Source organism: Euwallacea fornicatus, chromosome 19, assembly GCF_040115645.1.
Source record: "Euwallacea fornicatus isolate EFF26 chromosome 19, ASM4011564v1, whole genome shotgun sequence".
NCBI lineage: Eukaryota > Metazoa > Arthropoda > Insecta > Coleoptera > Curculionidae > Euwallacea > Euwallacea fornicatus.
This window is the reverse complement of record NC_089559.1, coordinates 2,428,893-2,449,112: the sequence shown is the minus strand read 5'-3', so window position 1 is coordinate 2,449,112 and position 20,220 is coordinate 2,428,893. Positions and strand designations below refer to the sequence as shown.

Sequence of the window (20,220 nt, the reverse complement as noted above, 5' to 3'; positions counted from 1 at the left end):
ATACGCGTAAGGTGACCTAAAGCTAGTGATTGGATCTAAAATACACTTATCCCACTGTGAAATATGGCGGAGGATCTTTAATGGTGTGAGGGTGCTTTTCGTCATTTGCCATGGACCCTCTATACAAAATTGAGGAAAGGATAGACAAGTTTATATACAAAGACATTTTAAGGAATGTTTTGGTACCCTACACAGATGAGGTCATGCCGCTTAAATTCACCTTTCAACACGATAACGATCCAAAGCATCCTTCCAAATTGGGGAAAGAGTGATAAGAACAGTAACAAATATCTATTATAAAGAGGCCGTTCGAAAGTCCTGATCTCAATTTAATTGAGAAATTCATTAATTCTCTGCCAAATAAAATGGCAGATGTAGTGAGGGCTAAAGGACTTACATTAAATATTAAAAATTTGTTTTATTTTTCATTATTATAGTTAACTATTTGATTAAAACAATTTAATTGCAATTATTTTGGCCAACACAGAAACACAATTTGTTTATATACCAGTGAATATAAGAAGTGATAATACATTCCTTTTCTCTGATAAGTAAAGGTAGTTCAATAAAGGATGTATGTACAAGATGGCACATTTGTCCCTTCGATTTAAACAAAAATTAAAATCCATTTTAGAAGTTACAATAATTATGGCGAATACTGTATGTATTTTCGAAATGTTACAGTAGATATAACAATAAAACAAACTCACTGTCACGAGGCTCCCGATGGACCCTCCAGACATTTCTAGGCTAAGATTTTCGAACAGATCCGATAACAGCGCCAATGCCTTAGTGGCCAAAGCCACGCTTAATACGCCAAAACATTGCTGGAACTTCTGGAGACCCGATCGGGGAGATCCGGCGCTGCCGGAACTACTTGGTACAGATTCACGGCCCTAAGGAATAAATTAAAAATCGAAAATTGTTAACAAATAATACAGATTCCAACGCTGCGAAATGGTTTCTCTTTCTTTTACACAATTGAAAAAACAGTCAAATGATGGACATGGATTTGAGTAGATGATATAAGGGAAGTTAAAAATTTGGTGAATGTCAGACTTATTAAATTTAAGAAAGGTCAGTACCACATTCTCCATAATTTTCTACATTGTTTATACTACCTGTTGGGTTTGTTTACTCGGACTGGGCCTTGGTCGTTCCGAATCTCTCTCCCTAGAGTCCCTGGAAAGATGTGTGGAAGGTCTGTCATTGGAACTCCCACTGGTGGTTTGTGTTAAATGAGCCTGGATTGTCTGTAGTCCTGATATAAGTACCCAGGCACCGGCAAGAAGATAGTTTTGATAAGCCTAATTAGTGAAAAATTTAAAATATGTATTTATTAGTAATTTTTTGGCATATTGAAACTGACATGTGTTCCTGCCCTAGTAGAAATCTTGACTCCAATATAGGAGTACATACTCAAGGCTTCTTCAACTAATTTTATTGCATTAGAGTCCAAATCTTCTTCTTTGAGACTGGCAGCTTGAGCCTAAAAATAACATTTACAAATAAGTCACATTATAAAAGTCAAGTTTTATAAAGAAATTATTTACTTTAGGAGAAGCAACATTAACAGCAGCCAAACATCCACTTGCAGCAGCCTGTGCCACTGCACAGTGCAAAACCGCCATTGCCAAGTTGCACAGTTTATCCAATTTTGGAGCACTGAGTGGTTCCAATACAGGTAAATTTATCGCCGATATAGCAAGAGTTATCTCTGATACCGTTTGAGGGAGACTAAACAAACTCTATGTTAAGAAATCTAAAGGAAAATCAGTATTTTTAATACCTATTTCTATGTGCCAATGCTTCAGCGTGATTAGAAGGGATACTGTAGGGCCTGCCTGCTAAGGCCTCCTCAATTCTTGCTTTGGCTTTCTTGATTGTGGGTAAATTTAGACATAAATCAAGAAGTGTGTCTCCAGCTCTAAGAGCCTGAAGGCTTTCAGTATTTGCTATCAAAAATAATCTCTGCAAAATGGAATGAATATTAGGATTTTTTAAGTTTCAATTTTAGGGCTCACTTTGATTTCTGTAGTAGGATCTGCATCTCCCAAATTCTCTGACATGGACGTACTGACTGAAGAGTCATGAATAGGCAAAGTTAACATTTCATATATCATCACCGACAAATCCGGGCGATTTTTTGATGATTCCTGCTTGCTAACTGATTCCTTGTCGTTTCCTACAAAAAATAAAAACCAATTTTTCAAATATACTTCAAAGTCGCCAGTAACATCTACCACTAGGTGACACATTAGTCTGTTGGGGCAGGTCTTCTCCTTTCATAATGTCGACTAGATTGGACACTTCTGTGGTGCTAAGCAGGCCAGTGCCAGTGCACATTACTTTGACCGCATTTAAATAGCGTTCAATTGCGACGCTGTCTTGATACTGCTCACTGCTGGCGCTTTGGAGGGCGCTGAGTAGAGATTTAAGTAAGACTCTACATGCCGCTATCGCGATTTCAAGTTGACCTCCAGACACTGAACCAGACACTAGAAATTAATATATTTTGATTGATTGGTATTTATTGTCAAAACAAAATATATAATATTAAAACATTAAGTTGGAAAATAAAAAGGAAAATTTCAAAATATAGCCAAAGTGAATGGCTAAAATATGATAAACCTTGATAATAATTAGTTACTAAACTTTGAAAAAATCATTCAGTGTATACAATTTTTATCTTCAATTACAGATTTGAAAAAAGTCAACATCCAAATTATCAAATAATTTGTCAAATCCTTAAGAGCTGATACAAATAAAAAATAACAGTCTGATTCTGAATATAATCCCTTTAGCTCTTAATCCTTCCCACCATAGACATTAGTTATAAAAGAAAGGTATCCCATTAGGTTGATTAATACAGTACTCTTTCTGTGCTTTGTTCATAGAAAGATAGCTTATATAGCTAGTGGTCACTAGTTAAATTTGCCACAATTATGTGTTTGCAATCATACTGCAAGGCCCAATTGTTGAATCATGGCTTAAGTTCAGTTCACCTAAACCTGAATCTTGTTAATTTTTACATCTATAAGAAAACCATGGTTGCCACTATGATGGCTTTGTGACATAAATGAGTTGATTATGAGATTTTGAATACACAAAAGTGAGGTTTAGTAAAACTGCACTTAAGGCACAATATAAAAAATTGCCCTAAATGACTCTTAATGCATTAAGAAACTAAATAATCAGATTTTATTATATTACACTTCAGGGGTCAACCAGTTGAAATAAGTTGCCAAAATTTAATCCATAATTGAGCATAGAATTGAGCAATTGGGCAGACTGAAATCTATTGATAATACACGCCTTTGTTTGTCTTCCTTATTAAACATTCAAAAATATCTTAGAAACACACCCACACTATCCAAACAAAAATACCCATTGCACATTCTTGGTACCTACTAGATGGTATAGTAGCTGCCAAAATACTTACATTTTGATATGCTACTGCTAATGTAATCCGCGGCTAGGACAGTAAAGGTATTGTAGAAATTGGGCCTCCAAACCTCGGACTCGCTGAAATTGGGAGATGAGTTAAAAAACCGCAAAAGAGAATTTTTCTACGTAATTTAGATTAGAGCAGTCACCTCTTCACTATTGTGGAACATAGTTCTATAAGTTCGCTGGTGCTTGACCGCTCGTAATTCGGGGATAAAAAGGGTTTTAGAACAAGGGACCAATCCACTCCACCACTATTAGCTGCCATTACTTCAACCATTCGCCGATAAATCGTAAAATTTCAGACTTTTGGGCAAAGGAAAGGCGAAATTCAGTGACAAGATGGTGACAAGCTATTTCTTTTAACTTTTTTTATATTTATTGTCAGCTGTTTATGAAATGTCAAATAATGAATCAGGGTGATGCGTCATATGTCATAAAGTAAAGTAAGTAAAAAAACTATCAAAAGCAGAAATTTGTTGTTACCTGTTATCAGTTTATCGGTAAAAGTATCGAGACATTTAACTGCAATTATAAGTAAATCTGATTAAATATTTTTGTTGAATAGTTCAGTTTTTCGCGCAATCAGCTCGATACTTTTTTAATATTCTATGATTACTTTACTATGGCAACGTTGTAAGCATTTTATTAGTCATACAGTGTGATAGACACTTCAATTTCGCAATTTGTTACTTTTTTGTTTGTGACCATTAAATCTCTATTTTATAAGGTATCATTATGAGGTCTTATGCGCTTTTCGGAAAAACTTATTTTAATAAATTATTTTTGAATATGAATAAAAATAACCAGAGGTTATAAAACCCTAATTAGACGAACGCTCTTCGATTTCTAGAATTTATATAGTACCATCCTTGGGTCAGCTTCCAGATTTCGGGACATTTAATGCGGCCCGCAATTACACTTGACTTCCCTGGTCTTTTTGTATAAGCTCTACTGCTAGCGTTAACCCTTGTTAATTTTCGACTTAGCTGTCGACTAATTACCTTGGGCAATTCCCTTCGCCATAACGTCAAGTCATCGATATTTGAATTTTAATAGATTTTGTTATAAATAGTTATGGCAATATAAAACGGTGTCATCGGGTAAAAAATTGGGTGGTTATTATAAAAACAACTTTGTACGTTTTTGTTTTTAAGCTATTCATTGTTATCAATATTTGAAACTTGCCAGACTCAAGTGTATTATTTATCCCACAAACCCAATTCCTTCATTTTGGTCTGAAAATATTGCTGCAAAGTCACCGCACATTCATAATAAAGCGTCTCGGGAGCATTGTATATCTTGCAGTTGGTAAAGATTCGCATCATATCAGCGATAAAGAGCCTCCTGGAGACGTAATACTTCGACTTCAGTCTTTCGGTCATTGTTTTAAGATCTAAAAGCAAACGATTTTTGAATAGAAAAAAATTTAAGACAGCTAATGCCTCTTTACCCATTGGGTATTTGATATGGTCGTAATAATCAGGCACCTCTGCCTTGCTTACAGGCTGTCTAAATGGGGCCGATGATTGGTGACTTTTCACCTGAAACCCGTATATAAGGTGGTTACTTTTATAAGGCACACCGTAATATAATCTATTGTCAACGTGAATTTATTAATTTATAAACTTCAAAATGGCCAACTTTGTTGCAGTTTAATTCGCTCTATATCTCTTTAGGTTTAGAAGATATAAAACATAAAAATATATAAAATTTGTTGTATGTTAAAAAAAGAACATACAGCGGTAAGTACGGTCTTCAGCATATTAGTAAGAGTATCGACATCTTGCGATTCTTCCAAGTGTTGGCCTCTTGTAACACGGGTAGCGGGCTTATAGCCGGTTTCTTCTAGACCAGGAATTGACTCAATAGGGATACTTTTGACTCCTAAAAATCTGGGTTACTTAGAAACCACTAATTGCGTAGGGGTCTTGAACAAACCGTCTTTAAAAAAGGTAATCCCGGGATGTACTTTAGACACCAATCGTTGCTGTTGATAAATCAGCTGCTTGATGAACTTCTTCTGCCTTTGCAACACGCTCGTCGCCTGTGTGTAAATAATCTTGGGATTCAGCTCGCAGTGCATCAAGGTTGCAGCTTCGTATTCTTTTATGTAACCCTGATACACCGATGGGCTCAGCTTGATGTGATCCGAGAATCCTTGACGCTCGAAATAGCCTATATAGGTTTTCAGAAAGAAATCGCATTGGTAGATGTAATTTACCTATGGCTTCTTTATCGGCGTAAGTCAGACAATGATAAATTCCTTTCGAAACGTGATAGTCCTTAAGATGATTCATCATATGGGTACCATAGCCTTTAATTTGCTCGCGTGAGATTAGTGCGCAAAAAACAATTTCGGTGAAGCCTTGAGTAAAAAAGGGCCGGAAGCAAATACCACCGATTGGCTGGTTGTCTTTAATCAAAGCGATCGTTCTGTGTTTCCTTAAAGAAAGATAAAATATTTTAAGATCAATACACTAAAGCAAGAAAATAATATGAAGGAGAACACGAAGGTAATTCTAATAAAGCAATAATTAATATTGGTCAAACTTTGATAAATTACTTACGGGTCAAACAGCAACAAAGTGATATATTCCGCGGGCATTCTCGGTAACTGATGCGAAAATACGTTCTTTAACCCGATAAACCACAGCATCACTTGCTTAGAAACGGGTTGTGTAAGATTATTACCAATTAAATGCAATTGAATGACACCATTTTTCTCTTCCAATTTCGGAGCCTCGTCGGTGGGGGCAGGATGTTCAGAGAAAACCATCTAAATGTGCGCTTGGGACTAATCAAAATCCTGTTTTAAGTATGGAAAGTTACTCACATCGGTGCTGCTCATATAATTCGGATCATCAATTACATTCATAATCTGATTGACCGCCTCTGTAGTAATGTCTTCGAATGCTTCATCCTGCGCCAATTTCTTCCTTTTAGCCTCTCTTGGAGTCCCTTCACTTGATCTTATAGTTTTTCCTAATAAACACGTCCAACACATACTACTATGGTTCACTAATATTTTTCATTAACAATACCTGACGCTACTGTTACAGTGGTAAATCCATCTTTATCTACAGGTCCCCCAGTCAATTTTTCAAATTCACCTTTTTTGGAACTTGAAGCTCCTAATCAACATCATTTTAGTTTCGAAAATAAACATTTCAATCAACTTACCTCGATTCATACCCCTGCTATCTAGAGGAAATGTTATTGGCTGAGCTTTAAATTCCGGGTCCCAAATGGGCGAATTTGGAGAATAAATTTCCTCCTCGAGTTGGTTTAAAAAGGGAGGAAAGTTGTTCAGAAGCATTATTTTGCGTTCTAGAGCCAAACATTATATTATTTTAAATAATTTTAAGCAGATGAGAATCAAACCGAATGTCATGGTATCTCTTTCTTTATGAAACTGATCCATCATCTGCTTCCTTATGTATTTAAACACAGCTCTAAGCAATCGCTTCCCAAACACCTGAGTAGTCTCGTAATGCGGCAATGAATCGCAGAATTTAGGAATCTCACAGAAGACTAACCACCTAGCCAGAGGAGCAATCCCTGAACAAGTGAAATTTGTCTGGTAATTTAAGCAATATTACCTAGTATATTCTATAGTATACAACTTGGCCTCTTCTGGATTTATTATATTTTTCTGACTGCTTGGAGTGGGAAAATCCCATGTGTTCAAGCAATGAAACAATATTTTTACCATTTCGTACATAGTTTTCAATTCCTGACCAATATGAGAGTATTTGTATAAAAGGAGATTGGTGACAGCTTTGTGGATGCTAGGTTTTTCAAAGGGCGGTTGCCCTACAGGCCCTTCCACTACTGGTTTTTCCAACGTTAAAACGCAGTTCCTTAAAACCTGAAGGAATTGATTAATTTTCAAATATCAACTGCCTAAGAAGTTAAGACTTACTTTGTAAAAATATAAATACACTTTTTTGGTTTCTGGATTTTCTTGTCTAGACATTGCAGTGTACATATTATCAACATCTACAACCATGCCTAATAACCAGTTAATTGTTTCCTCAGTCTTAGCACGAAGATGGGATATATGACTTTCTAAAATTACATAGACATTGGAGCAGAATTAGAATTTGAGAATGAAGAAGGTACAAAAACAGTGGATATTTATGTTAATTGATGTGATTTTGAACTGAATATATTGTTTAAAAAATTCAAAATTTTTATGCAATAAAGTTCATATGGAGCTTAGAATCCTGAATCAATACTATTTTAATGACCACTTATTTTTGTTTATCTTTGTTGTAAGAATTAAATTCAGCTTTGCATTAAATTGGAAAAAACTATATTATTACCTAATGTGTGTTCACATTTACACCTGTCCTCAAACCCTGGTGAAAAGGGGACTTCAGACCTTTCGGGCCTTTTCCAGCCTATGCAGTCACAGCTGGAACCCTGTAAATATTTAGGAAAAAAAATCAGATGTGACATATAACATCATACTCAACATAAAAATTTATTCATGTCCTAAGATTTACACATGTGTGTTTTATTTTCTTTTTTGAGATTTGATGGCTTCGCGTCACATTAGCTACTTCAGTCAAATGATTATTTCTCATTAAAAATGAACTAGTAGCACTAGCCTGGCCTATGTCAGCTAAGCATGCATTAGTAGAGTTCTGGTTAAAAACAATTTGAAAGTATTTTGGGCATATTAATGGATATCATGGGAAATTTTTCTGCAGGTTAGATACAACCAGTTCCGTTTAATACCTCAATCTGGGCTCTGCAAATTTGTACCTTATATCAGCCTCTTTAGGAGCAAATCCAGAGCAAAGCCTGCTTAGGAATCAGTTCATTCTGATGAAGATATTTATTAATCTACTCTGCAGTGACAGGACTACATTTCCTGTCTGATAAAATCACAATAACATCTTTAGACTAAGTATTTACATGAACTTTAAAAGTAAAGAAATGAAAGAAACTAATGCTGATTCGTCAATGCTCGCGACAGAAGCCCCAGAATATTTTCCTCTAATCTATTCAATAATTTATAAGTACACTATATTTTTGCCTTTTTCTTTATATCTATTTAGATACCTACTTGACATTTTGAGTATACAGCCAGTTTTTGTAACTTTCTGCTCATGGGAAGTAGCAATATCTGCTGCTTTTTCTGTCGAATTTTTTGCAAATTTCGCCATCGACTGCCAATTTCCTCAGACTTTTTCTCTTCAGTGCTGCCTTCTGGGCCTTGAGCAAAAATTGATGATGACGCTTCCTGCTCCATTCTATTGATAAGTAATCGAACTCTGTTCAACTAGCTTATGAACTGTATAAACACATGCCTAAATAGTTTAGTTTTTACTTGCTATTGATAATTCATTAAATTATACTTATTTTTCAAGTAGTAAATAATAAAATCGTCTTTCTTTAAGGACAACAAACAAGTAGGTTAAGGGATGGTTTCATGAAAATTTTTGATGACAAATAAAATGTCAGATGGGAACTAGTAATGTTTTATAGAAGTATTCTACTTTACTACATTGTACGGACGAAAACACGCCATTTGCGCATGTAGGCTATTTAGCTATTGTAAAATATGTAAACTTTAACTTTGAATTTTCAATCTTAATTTTTAAGATTGCAAGAATGTAAAGGAAAAAAACTCAAGAAACATAAAAAAGATATATTTCAACCCACAATAGATATATTAATTCCATATTAATGTTTAGCACGTTTAACTTTTTTCTTGAAACCTTCAAACTGCATACTCACAAGAGGATTGTTCCTCTTTGCCATGTGTTTGGAAGTTGACTCAGACATTCTACTAAAGTCCCGCTTTCCTTTCCCCTTTTTAACGATGCCTGACAAGCTTTTTAACGTTTCTGGTACAATATACTCGGGCACATTGCTTAAATGTTGTTGTACTCTCACAGTATGTAAAGCTTTGTCATGTCTTAATACTTGCAGATCGGTAGGATTATCCTCAAAGTAAGTCTTCAGTTTGTTACAGTTGAAAATTTCTTGTTTAATTTCTTTTAATCTTGCTTCTCTTACTGCTATTTTGGTCACTGCTTTCCAGGCATCTTTTGCTCGATACTTAAATGCTTCAACTTCATCCAGATTAAACTCATATGACTTGAAAACTGAAAGATTTTCTTGGCCATGTTGAAGATATTTTTCAACTTCCTCTAATAGGTTACTTTCCTTGATACTGACAAAAGATAAAACACTCCCTTGATTATTTCCTCGAGCAGTTCTTCCTGCTCTATGGATGTATGAGTGTATGTCCAAGGGAAAATCAAAGTTAACCACATTAGACACAAATTGAAAGTCAATACCTCGCGACACACCACTATTCTTGTCTTTCACTCTCTTATATTTTCCTGGCTTATTTACTTGCTTGCTTACCTTTTCAGTGTCAGGCTGCTCTAAAGCCTTCTCATCTGAAGCTACAATGATATCATACAGTCCTTGATTAAACTGATTGACTGCATGACAGCGTATTTCGGAGGGGAGTTCAGAATTCAATACACAAGTCCGAAGCTTGAACTGCTCTAAAAACAATTTAATTTTGTAACACTTATCAACAGTCTGGACAAAAATTATAGTTTTGCCTCTGATTAAATGTAGCTTCAGTAATGCATAAAGTATAGTGGCTTTTTCAAGTTCCTCTGCCCTAATATGATAATGGGTGATTTGATTGGCAGGTGGCAACTCTGGCTCTTGCAGTGACAAGGTTACAGGATTATGTAGCACTATCTTTTTCAAGCTCTTAACGTCGTCACTCAAAGTGGCTGATACTAAGACTGATTGGCAAATACTAGGAAGATAGTCAAGTAATTGCTTAACTTCTGTTTCATAACCAAATGAAAAAACTAGATCTGCCTCATCAATTACCAATATCTCCAGTGAAGTTTTTATATTAATATTTCCTGCTTGACAGTGCTGCAAACAGCGAGCAGGAGTGGCCACAATTATATCAGGTTTCTCAATTAGCAAAGGTTTCTGTACACTCAAGTCTTCTTGAGGGGCTATGTCAATGCATTTTACTTCTCTGGAACATTTTAGAGTTAGGTCTTTAATAACTCTATATATTTGCTGGCACAATTCTTGACTAGGTGCCAGTATAAGAGCCTTAATGTCTTGGTGGGCTGCCACTTGCTTCAAATTTAAAATTTTTTGTACAATGGGGATGGCAAACGCCGCAGTTTTACCGGAACCAGTGCGTGCCCTCACGAGGACGTCCTTGCCTTCTAGAAGAAAAGGGATTGCTTTTTCTTGGATGAGAGTTGGGGCTCCCCAGCCCAACTTTTCGATGGCTTTTAATACACGATCGTCTAGTTCCATCACATGGAACGATGTGGGTTTTTCTGAATCATCCATTTTTATAAGATTGCTACCTTTGCAGATCGAGATTTTCAAAAGAATGATAATTTACTGAGCCATAAGCGGCGAACTGAGAACGTGAGCTATATACTTGTTATTCAAATGACAACTTAACCTCACTTTCCCATGACGTGTGACTAATCATAGGTCCTTAGGCTACCTCAATCGGTTTTTGTTGCTGTCCTTATCTGCTGCAAGATATTGAAAAGTGAGAGCAAATACGTCCCAGTTTAGTGCGCCTGTAGTGATCGTAGCTTCTAACAAATATATACCAATTGTAGCAAATCGTAGACCCGCAGAACGTAGCGTATTTATGCCACAATTTGACAAGAAACAAAAAAGTAAAAATTTACTAAAATTACAGCAATTTAACGTGTTTTTCGTCAAAAACTACACATTTCCATGAATTTTTGACAAATAGAAACATCTCTTAGACGAGCCGCTAACTGAAAGAACACCAGACGATTGTTTTCATAAAGAAAAATGGCGATGTTTTAATCAATGCCCGTGATTTTAAATGCAACTTTTGAATGTTTTGGTGTGTGCTTTCATTTAAAATCTCCGGTTTTTTGAATCGCCTTTCACTTTGTACTATCGACTTTTCAAAGAATTCATCATGTCAGAGAGAGATCCGTGGTTTTTATCATTGTTTCCAACCCTAGAATGACCTAGAGGAACCAAAAATGTCCCGTGGTTTTGGAAAATATAAAAGGGGTGCTAGCCACCATAGTTTTCACTTTGATACACTTTTCAAGGAGAACAGTAATAGGCCTTCTGCTGCCCGGTCAGCTGCATCAGTTGGCAAATGGGGTATAACAAGTTTCACAAGCATTCGAACATTGAATGGACGACAAGAAGCTGAATCAAAGTAAGTAATGTTTATGCCACATTTTAACTTTTTAGACTGTTTTTGGAAAATGATTTAATGATCGTGGCAACTCAGGAATATAAACCTCAAATTTAAAACACATTAACCCATGTTTGAGACTGTTTTTCTAAATTTTTTAGTACATTTCAATGATATATCTGAAAATAGATAACTTCATAGATACCTAATATGTACTTAAATTTTAAAGAGGTGCAGAGAGTGCTCCCAAGCCAAAGAAATTCTTCAAAAGCCGAGACATCAGCCAAGATGCCAATAGCACTTCAAGTTACCAAGCCACAAGTAGCTTTGGTTCCACTTCCAAAAGGTCCTGTGGCACTTTTGATTCAAGTGATAGGTCAGTATTTAATTTCCTTTGAGACTGTGATTATTGAAATTTCATAATTGAGTAGTATATGATTTAAATTATTGATGCAAGAGTAATTAAAGACGTTTGTATACAAGATTTAAGTTTTGAAATTTTGATACTTACACAGACATACATATGTGCAAGTAAATTTTTGATTAAATAGTTTTATGATTAATTTTGACTTGCAAGCAAATTTCTTTTTGTATTTAAAAAAATTTGAAAGTTAATCCTGAATAGGAACATATTTCTTTTAACTATGAGAAATAATTTCTTATAGACAAACTAGAGGTAGGTCATCTCCAAAGAAATTCTTCTCATCAAAAAATGCTCATGAGAAAATGCTCACTCTGAATCAGCAGACCAAAAGACGAAATTCAGATCGTAGTGACACTAGTGAGTCCTCCAAGCCGCCGATAGTGTTGCGGATTTGCAAGGGCAAATCCCAACTGATAAATGATGATGATCCTGAGAAAACTGATACTCCAAGGTAACCTTTTTTTGATTATCATTCAGTAGCATGCGTAATATTAATCAATTTTCTATTTTTTCTTTGCCTTTTTGTTCCAGTAGCACTGCTTCAACTTCCCCAACAAGATCTCCGCGCGCCCTGCGAGAAAATTCAAATTCCCAGCCGCAAACGACTCCTCCTAGACCCTCGAATTGCCGAATCACGCGTAGCGCACGCAGGAGCATGCAAATGGATCCAAGCACCAGTCCTGCTGCTGCTGACACTCCCTCAGAGTTGACGGTATTTCCTGCCGCCAAAAAAGGTATTTGACCAAGTTATAGCACTCACAAGTGTTCTTCATATATTTTTGAGTAACAAAGAACTTTTCAATTGAACATATGGTAAAGTTAAGGCAAATTATTGAATATTGACACTTTGAGCAATAGCAGCATATATCTGTGGAAGCAAAGAAATTGATCAATGCTTTTTTTGATGTAGTCGCTCTCGCCGAAATTATCTTGCTGGTAAATTTATCAGAAGTTTCAAAAACCGGCACTACACCAATATATTGGCAACTTGTCTTCAAGGCAAATTCTGTGAGAACCACTAAACTGTCCAATAATCTTTCCTTTGTTAAATATTTCAATGGGGTATTATCCTCTTAGTAAACTTGCTAGGATTTCAATCTATTGGTACTTGACCAGTATTTTTTTTTATTGTAATAGATGGGACACAAAGTGATCTGTCTCCGCAATACGTGCCTGCCGAAAAATTCGAAGAAGAGCGTAGAGCGCTCTACGCTAGTTTGTTGAAACCGGATTCTCCCTATCCGCCAGGAGATGATGTTGATAGTGGTCTTCGAGAAGGGTCACTTTTAGTACCTGATGGAGAACCAGGAGAAAGTGCTCCTGAGTCTTCCAATGGAGCTCCAAGCGGCGACCGAATGGGGACCAATAAAAGTATTGAGGATGTGATGGCAGAATTGCATGGAGGGGTGGAACAAACTGAAAATATTCGGCAAGATTTGCCGTCGAATGTTGCAGATCTTAAGGTACGAAATAAGGTGTTTCTTGATCATAGAATCGTTGCTTTTTGTATTTTTTGAGGTTTTACACAAAAGAAGAGTTGAGTTTTCGGCGTTTTTAAAAGTTTAGCAATATTTGAGCTCAATTTCGAATCATTCAGTGGTTTAGATGTATGTACAATCTTAGACCCACTGTATATGAAATACTTCAAAATTTAAATTTCTAGTTTTTTGTAATTTATGTCTCTTAATGGACATTTAAGATACCGAAAAATTTGTTTTCTCTTCTCTTTTTACAATCGTTCCAGGCTTTTCTTACACCTTTCTGTATTAAAATTTCCAAGATTCAATATATTTCGTTCGAACAGCTCAAACTCGAGGCATCCGGTAGTGCACCACAAAATCAGGAGTTTTCTCAGCTTTCTGATCAAGATAGTGAAATGGAAATTGACAAATTTGCATCAAGTGAGCCTCCACAGGTCGAGGAATCGGTGGAAGAGAAGCTGGCGAGATTAGAAGCCGAATACGAGCAGCCTCTCAACGAAGAACCGTTAGAAACCATTGAGAATATTGCCAAGGAAATCCAGAATACCAAAGTAGCGAAAGTGGTGCCTCCTGTACGTAAACGAGGTAGGCAAAAGGACGTAAAGAAGGATGTTTCTGATGCGCCGGAAGATGAAAAGGTACCGCGGCATTTGAGAGTGGGATTGAGAACTAGGAATAGGACAGGAAATACTGCCAAAGACTGGGTAGATGAAGAAGAGGAAGAGGATTTTGAGGAACCCGTCAAGAAAAAACCAAAAGTGAGACTACTCCAATCTATCTTACCATGAAGTGTATTCCTTTTTCCTTTCAATAGGTTAAGGAGAAAAACACAAAACTAGCAGTGCCTCCAATAAAGATTAAAACGCCACCAATGGGAATTACAGAAGAACCTTTAAGTAAGAAAGATGGAAAGAAAACTATAGAGGAAGAATGGGGTACAGATAGCGATTCAAACAGTACTGTTCCCGAATTGGAGGCAAGTCTCGAAAACCCAGAAAAATAATTTAAGAACAATTTTTATTTTTCAAAAAATTATTGGCATATCTACTTGTTTTTTTCAAAAATATTTAAGAACTACTGTTATCTAGTTCTTTGCAATGTTTTAATGCTATCATTTAATTATTCATTTAGATGAAGCAGCCTGTTCCTAGCGTCGAACCGCCCTTTATCGAAGTAGAAACGGTCAAGGAAAAAATCTCTGATAAGACTTTAGAAAAACCACCCGAACCTCTTCCAGTTAAGCTCGTAATTTCCAAGAAAAAGGGCAGTATTTTTAAGAGCAGGGCGTTGGTAGGTTTCGTACGACTTGAGAAACATCAACATACTCAATTATCTTAATTTTTGTTAGGTGGATGATGATTCCAAGAAAAGGAGAGCGATATATGTACATAAATGGACAGACAAAGAAGGAGGAGAAACACCTGCCAGACCTGAGATTCAAAACACGGAACTGGATGAAGCGTTCGATTTTAAAGGTGCATTCTTCACCTGTGTTTTTTTATTTTTATTCGCAATTTTATGCTAAAATAGGCAATACCTTGACAAGGGTAACTTCTTCAGTCGACGATGCTCAAGACATAACAAGTGTGAAGTGCGCAAAGACTGATAAACCTGTGAGTTTCCTGGTCTATACTGTTTATTTAGTTGTACCAACAAAGATTTTTTAGTACTATATGGTGGTCCGCAATGTGAAAAAAGCCCACCAAATTCAGGAGATCGGAGAGTTTCAGGAATTCAACGATGATGTCGAATACATTTTGGACGCGTTGCAGGATAATAATCCGATAAGCACAAGGTGAGCATTGACTTTGTTGTGCTCATTAATATGTCCCTTCTGTTGCTTGTTCAGGTGTTTGTCGGCAATCACTCTGGCGTCCAAATGCATGGCGCCGGCTTTCAGGATGCACGTCCGCGCACATGGTACGGTTGCCAAGTTCTTCAAGGCACTACACGATGCAACCAAAGATCAAAGTTTGGGTTTATGCACGGCCACCGTCATGTTTGTGCTCAGCCAAGATCGACTAAACATGGACTTGGATCGTGACTGCTTAGAGCTTATGCTCAACCTGTTGGAATCGGACGTCAGTTATCAGCAGGTAGCTACTTTGACTTTAAACTGCTCACAGTAAAAATTTAGTGTAGCAAGAGTTGAATCTTTATGGATATTTAATTACCCGTCTATTAGTTACATACCATTGTCAACCGTAATATTTTTCAGGCTTTGGACGAGTGTGGCCTAACCACTTCTCAATTGGAGAAAAATAAGCAAAAAGTACGAGAATTGTGCGCCGAAATCCAAAGCCAAGGTCACGCTATGCACCTAAACTTGGAAAATATTACCACAGGCCAATTGGCCATGGAAACTCTGCTCTCATTGACCTCGAAAAGAGCCGGAGAGTGGTTTAAGGAGGAGCTGCGCGAGCTGGGCGGCCTGGAGCATATTATGAAAACAATTCACGAGTGTTGTAGGCAGGTGTCCGATTATGTGGTTAGTTGGACAGACGTGCTATTGGATAAACTAAAGAAAGTCGATCGGTGCCTTAGAGTTTTGGAAAACGTAAGTTTTTTTTATTGAATTTTTTCCACTATATGTTATTTCAACTTATTAAAAAGCTTAGTTTGCCATAGATAGCATATACTTTTCGCTTGTACTCGGTGTCCCGACGACAACCTGCAATATTTAATCACTTTCTCCATATTTTCGTCATCTGTAATAATGGACGCATCATAAGCAATCTAAACATAAAGAAACACCCTGTGCAGGTCAGGATTTAGTGTTAGGTCTCCTGTCTGTAATTAGTAAAATATTACTAGTACAAATTTAACCTGAGTCTCAACAAACATTCAATATCCTACAGGTAACCCAAAACAATGAAGAAAACCAGACGTACATCCTAAAGTACAATGACGGAATGATGATCGACACCCTCTTCAATTTGTACAAATTGTGCGATTGCGAAATTCCTCTTTACCCCGTCACGGACATCGCAGACAAGTCATCCACGGGGACCATAATACGCGAAGCTCTGATGGTCACGCTCAAGGTGCTCATCAACTTGACGCACCATTTCAGACAACAATGTAAGTTATGTCGGGTTCATCGAGAAGCTCAAAATAATATTTTATTGTTCTCTGTAGCCATAGGTAGCCAGTTGATCGGATCCCGCGCGGGGATTATCGAAACTAGTCTACATTTACTCCTACAAGTTCCCAATTACATTCCGGAGCAAAAGAAATTTGAACTAGGAGTTCTGGTAAGTCGATTCGTGTTTGAATTTGCATTAGACGATGAATCAATAATTTATATTTAGCATTAAATGAAACTTTATCTGTAGGTGCTGATGTTGCTCATCAATTTGATCCAAGATCAGGAGGTCAACAAGAAGCTTCTGATGGAGGCCAAAGCGCCCTCGAAACTCGAGAGCATTTATTCCAGTAAGCCATTATTTCGCAACATAATTAACAGCAAATCAAAGATAAACGGCGACTTTTAGGGGAAGAAAGTGCAGTCGAGGCACTCATTGTGCAATATTACGAGTGGGAAAGTTGCGCAAAAATAGCCGAAAACAAGACAAACGCTATTTTGGACGGGGAAAAGGACGAGCACGACCAGGATGTGCAAACGCCGCAGCAGAAAAGCAACGAGGAGTTTATTGAGGAAACGGTTGCGAAGCGTAAGTCCTGATTGCAAAGCGTGAAACATGATTTTTTGTTAATCGTCTGTATTTGCAGTTCTTCAGAAAGCAGGCACCCACATGGAATACACATTCCTGGCTTCGTATATTGTGATGGTTGTTGGTTTCCTGATTATGGACAACGAACCCTATCAGGTCGGCATCAGGCAATTCTTACGAGGCAACAATTTCACCGATATGGTGGAATTGTTGAAGAAGTTCTTCAATTTTATGAATCTAACTGCTTCCGTGAGTACATTCTGTTCATTTTTTTATGCCTTCGATAATATGATGTACCTTGTGGTAATTTGCGCGAATCGAATGTTTTTAAATAAATGTTTTGCCCTGTACTTTCAGACGGAAGCTTCCAGCGTGTGCGCAATTAAAGCTACACAGAAGGTGATCAAATTCCTCGAATCTTGCGATGAAACCAAAACTGACTACCAGCAGGAACATAAAGAAACGGAACCGGTCGATTTGGTCGTGCCGTACTTATAAAACAGACTGACGACATTCTTAGGCCTTATATATTCGATAGTTTTCATGTAAAAAATCGGACTTAGGGAAAGGTAAATTTTGTAGCGGCGTTTGATGTTAACGTGTTTTACCTCTTAGTTCTCAAGGAGCAAACACGATAACATAAAGTCTGAACATACTTTATCAAAAATGGCAGGAACTAGAATTTAGGCGATTAATTCAAAAAAGTGCTATTTCAAGAATTTTTTGTTTTGTTTCTTCTGTCATATTGTGTTTTTCAATTTTAAAAGCAGTTTTTCTACTCGTTTAAGTAAGCGGATCATAAAAAGTCACTTACGTGACCAACAAGCATCGTACCTATCCTTGAAATTACATTAAATTACAAACGGCCAAGAGAATTTCTGCCACGATTGCATATTTAGGTAGAATAATGATTTAAGAAGGTTATTTTCTATTTTTTCTCTGTATTATTTCTGTATACAAAAAGAGAGATATTTTATAAAGCAAGTATAGTGTATTAAGTTTTCTATGGTTGATTTTTCGTGTAAATACAATTTTCCCTCCGTAAGCGCTCCTTCAATGATTTTAGGAGTATGTAAATTTGAACTATACAATTTTAGAATATTATTTATTTCTAATTTTTTGTATTAATTGTCCGATTTGGATTGTTTTCAAATATGTAAATATATTAAGAATACGATTTTTATCACGTTTTGTCTTTCATTGCTTCCCTCATTTTACAACATACGTTGACCCAACATGTTGTTTTCGCAAACACTATAAAAGTATAAAAATGTATTAAAGGAGTTTTAAAAGGCATGCGGACAAAGCGGAAATTTCGGTTCTTACCTTTTTCTAAAGTAGAATCTCCTTTAAACCTTTTTTTTTAATTTTTGAAGCACTCATCATCTGAATTTCGTTATAGAACCAAATGTTGTCCAACCTGATTCAATTAATGAAAATGCCAGCGGCCTCACTTGCAAACATCTGGAAGTCCTAGAAGGGGCTTGCCGTTCCTGGCACAACTGAAGCTCATTTTTACCAATTTTGTATTTATCTAATTAGAATAGTATAAAATAAGACGATCCTGTCTTGCATGTAGAAAATGAATATGAAGGAAATAAATACAGGTTATGTCATGGGAATCAAGCGCTTTTGAAGCAATTATATAATTGTTAGTTTTTGATATATAATTTGTTTTTTATTATAACAATATGGTCAAAAACATGTCATTTTATAATCATGAATAGGAAATTACATCTGGCATTCTAAGGGATTCGTTCCTTGTTTGGTTGATATACTATCCTTATGAATAATTTTACATGGTTGTAGTGATGTTGCTCGTGGACAATGAACTCAAAAAATATTTTACCAAATCGCTTACTGCAGTAATTACGACGATATAATACATGACAGATCGACACTTAGAACTAACTTGACGATTGAATATGAGACCTGAATTACAGATTCAAAGAACATTTGCGGGGCCTATTTCGCATATTATTTTTTTCTAGGGGTCTCGCGGCTCCGGGGGTAAAAAAAATCTTGTCGCTAAGACGTTACTGAAATCCGTACTACAAGTTTGTGTTGGATTTCACCCACTAAAAACTCGATCAAACTTTTGAACTGCCTTTGTTGTTTGTCTTCAGATCACAGAATCAAAAGGAACTATCGCTTTTTGCTCCGTTATCGTTTTGATCTAAGGCGATCGATTTTCGGGAAAATTTACTTCCTTTTCATCCATAATTGACTTTTTCTAGTGTCTAAGTGTTGACCGTTTGTGTTTTCTAAATCCTGATACTAAGTTTCTCCATCAATCAGGGGTTCTTTCTTCTTGCTGTATATTTTATTGTTGATCAGCTCTCTTTGAAATTATGATGTTTTAAAGCTGCAAAAGGCTATACGGCTTTTTCTCAATTAATCATTTCGGGATAGGACGCCCCGCATACAAACTTACAGATGTTCAATTACTAACGTTTAGGGTAGGATGCTTATTTACGTACCTTTTTTTGGAAAGTCGTGGCCAACCCTTTAAATAACTACCGCCTAAAGCGCAACGTGACAATTGGACTATCGGGCCTTGTCCAAATCAACCAAAGTTACGATTCACGTTCCGACAAAGAATGTCGCTGAGAATTCCCTACATAAAACTTCATTTCTCAGGAATAACAAAAAATCCCGGTTATTGCCGAGCAAAGTCCGGCTTGCGTAAATGCAACACCGGGTCGTAAATTATAATACAATCCTAACAGGCATGTTTCCCAGCAGAGCGGAATGGGCTCTTCTGTATGGCTTACCTCACCCTTTCAATGTTTTTTGGAGAGTGTACACTACGTTAAAGGCCGGGAGGTTTTTTCATTATTGGACCTCCTGTTAGTAGACTGTTAACTTAACGTAAGATTCTCACGCGTGGGAATAGAATCGTTTCAATTAATGTCAAATCTGCGACGTAACTCACGCTAAACTGTAGTCACAGGTTCGCCACTCACCAGGTTCGCCACAACA

At 36.6% G+C, this 20,220-nt stretch overlaps 4 protein-coding genes across 9 annotated transcripts in view; 1 reads left to right on the top strand and 3 right to left on the bottom strand.

The window, feature by feature from the left end:
- poe (E3 ubiquitin-protein ligase-like protein poe) overlaps nt 1–3,813 on the bottom strand; it is a 30,219-nt gene extending 26,406 nt beyond the window's left edge. For both annotated transcript variants that reach the window (XM_066293381.1, XM_066293382.1), the window contains exons 1-9: nt 3,597–3,813; nt 3,443–3,525; nt 2,244–2,498; nt 2,025–2,185; nt 1,790–1,971; nt 1,554–1,737; nt 1,370–1,489; nt 1,122–1,307; nt 711–896 (exon numbers count right to left, since the gene is read on the bottom strand). In XM_066293381.1, coding sequence (XP_066149478.1) covers nt 711–896; nt 1,122–1,307; nt 1,370–1,489; nt 1,554–1,737; nt 1,790–1,971; nt 2,025–2,185; nt 2,244–2,498; nt 3,443–3,525; nt 3,597–3,727 — 1,488 coding nt within the window. In that variant the 5' untranslated portion in view covers nt 3,728–3,813. The remainder of the gene's footprint in view (nt 1–710; nt 897–1,121; nt 1,308–1,369; nt 1,490–1,553; nt 1,738–1,789; nt 1,972–2,024; nt 2,186–2,243; nt 2,499–3,442; nt 3,526–3,596) is intronic.
- A 769-nt stretch (nt 3,814–4,582) lies between these two features.
- Nucleotides 4,583–8,896, bottom strand: Gcn5 (Gcn5 acetyltransferase). Its single transcript, XM_066293271.1, has 14 exons — nt 8,525–8,896; nt 7,776–7,875; nt 7,373–7,518; nt 7,050–7,318; nt 6,832–6,989; nt 6,631–6,777; nt 6,492–6,581; nt 6,284–6,432; nt 6,018–6,226; nt 5,672–5,892; nt 5,389–5,625; nt 5,189–5,334; nt 4,901–4,991; nt 4,583–4,843 (listed from the first exon to the last, which is right to left on the bottom strand). The coding sequence occupies exons 1-14, from the start codon at nt 8,708–8,710 to the stop codon at nt 4,650–4,652; spliced, it is 2,343 nt and encodes a 780-aa protein (XP_066149368.1). The 5' UTR covers nt 8,711–8,896; the 3' UTR covers nt 4,583–4,649.
- A 198-nt stretch (nt 8,897–9,094) lies between these two features.
- On the bottom strand, nt 9,095–10,928 carry Hlc (putative ATP-dependent RNA helicase DDX56). Its single transcript, XM_066293272.1, has one exon. It carries the CDS (start codon nt 10,807–10,809, stop codon nt 9,145–9,147), a length of 1,665 nt encoding a protein of 554 aa, XP_066149369.1. The 5' UTR covers nt 10,810–10,928; the 3' UTR covers nt 9,095–9,144.
- A 135-nt stretch (nt 10,929–11,063) lies between these two features.
- On the top strand, nt 11,064–18,424 carry wapl (wings apart-like). 5 transcript variants are annotated; one of them, XM_066293269.1, is made up of 19 exons: nt 11,066–11,680; nt 11,889–12,035; nt 12,325–12,534; nt 12,618–12,817; nt 13,221–13,546; nt 13,888–14,322; nt 14,379–14,540; nt 14,696–14,854; nt 14,913–15,039; nt 15,095–15,177; nt 15,232–15,359; nt 15,414–15,660; nt 15,783–16,121; nt 16,423–16,645; nt 16,703–16,818; nt 16,900–16,999; nt 17,059–17,238; nt 17,297–17,487; nt 17,596–18,424. In XM_066293269.1, the coding sequence occupies exons 1-19, from the start codon at nt 11,496–11,498 to the stop codon at nt 17,734–17,736; spliced, it is 3,699 nt and encodes a 1,232-aa protein (XP_066149366.1). In that variant the 5' UTR covers nt 11,066–11,495; the 3' UTR covers nt 17,737–18,424. The 5 variants fall into 5 exon arrangements, with proteins under 5 accessions (XP_066149363.1, XP_066149365.1, XP_066149362.1 ...); XM_066293267.1 differs by having other exon boundaries at nt 12,615–12,817; XM_066293266.1 differs by having other exon boundaries at nt 11,064–11,680; nt 16,423–16,818.
- The last annotated feature ends 1,796 nt before the right edge of the window (nt 18,425–20,220 follow it).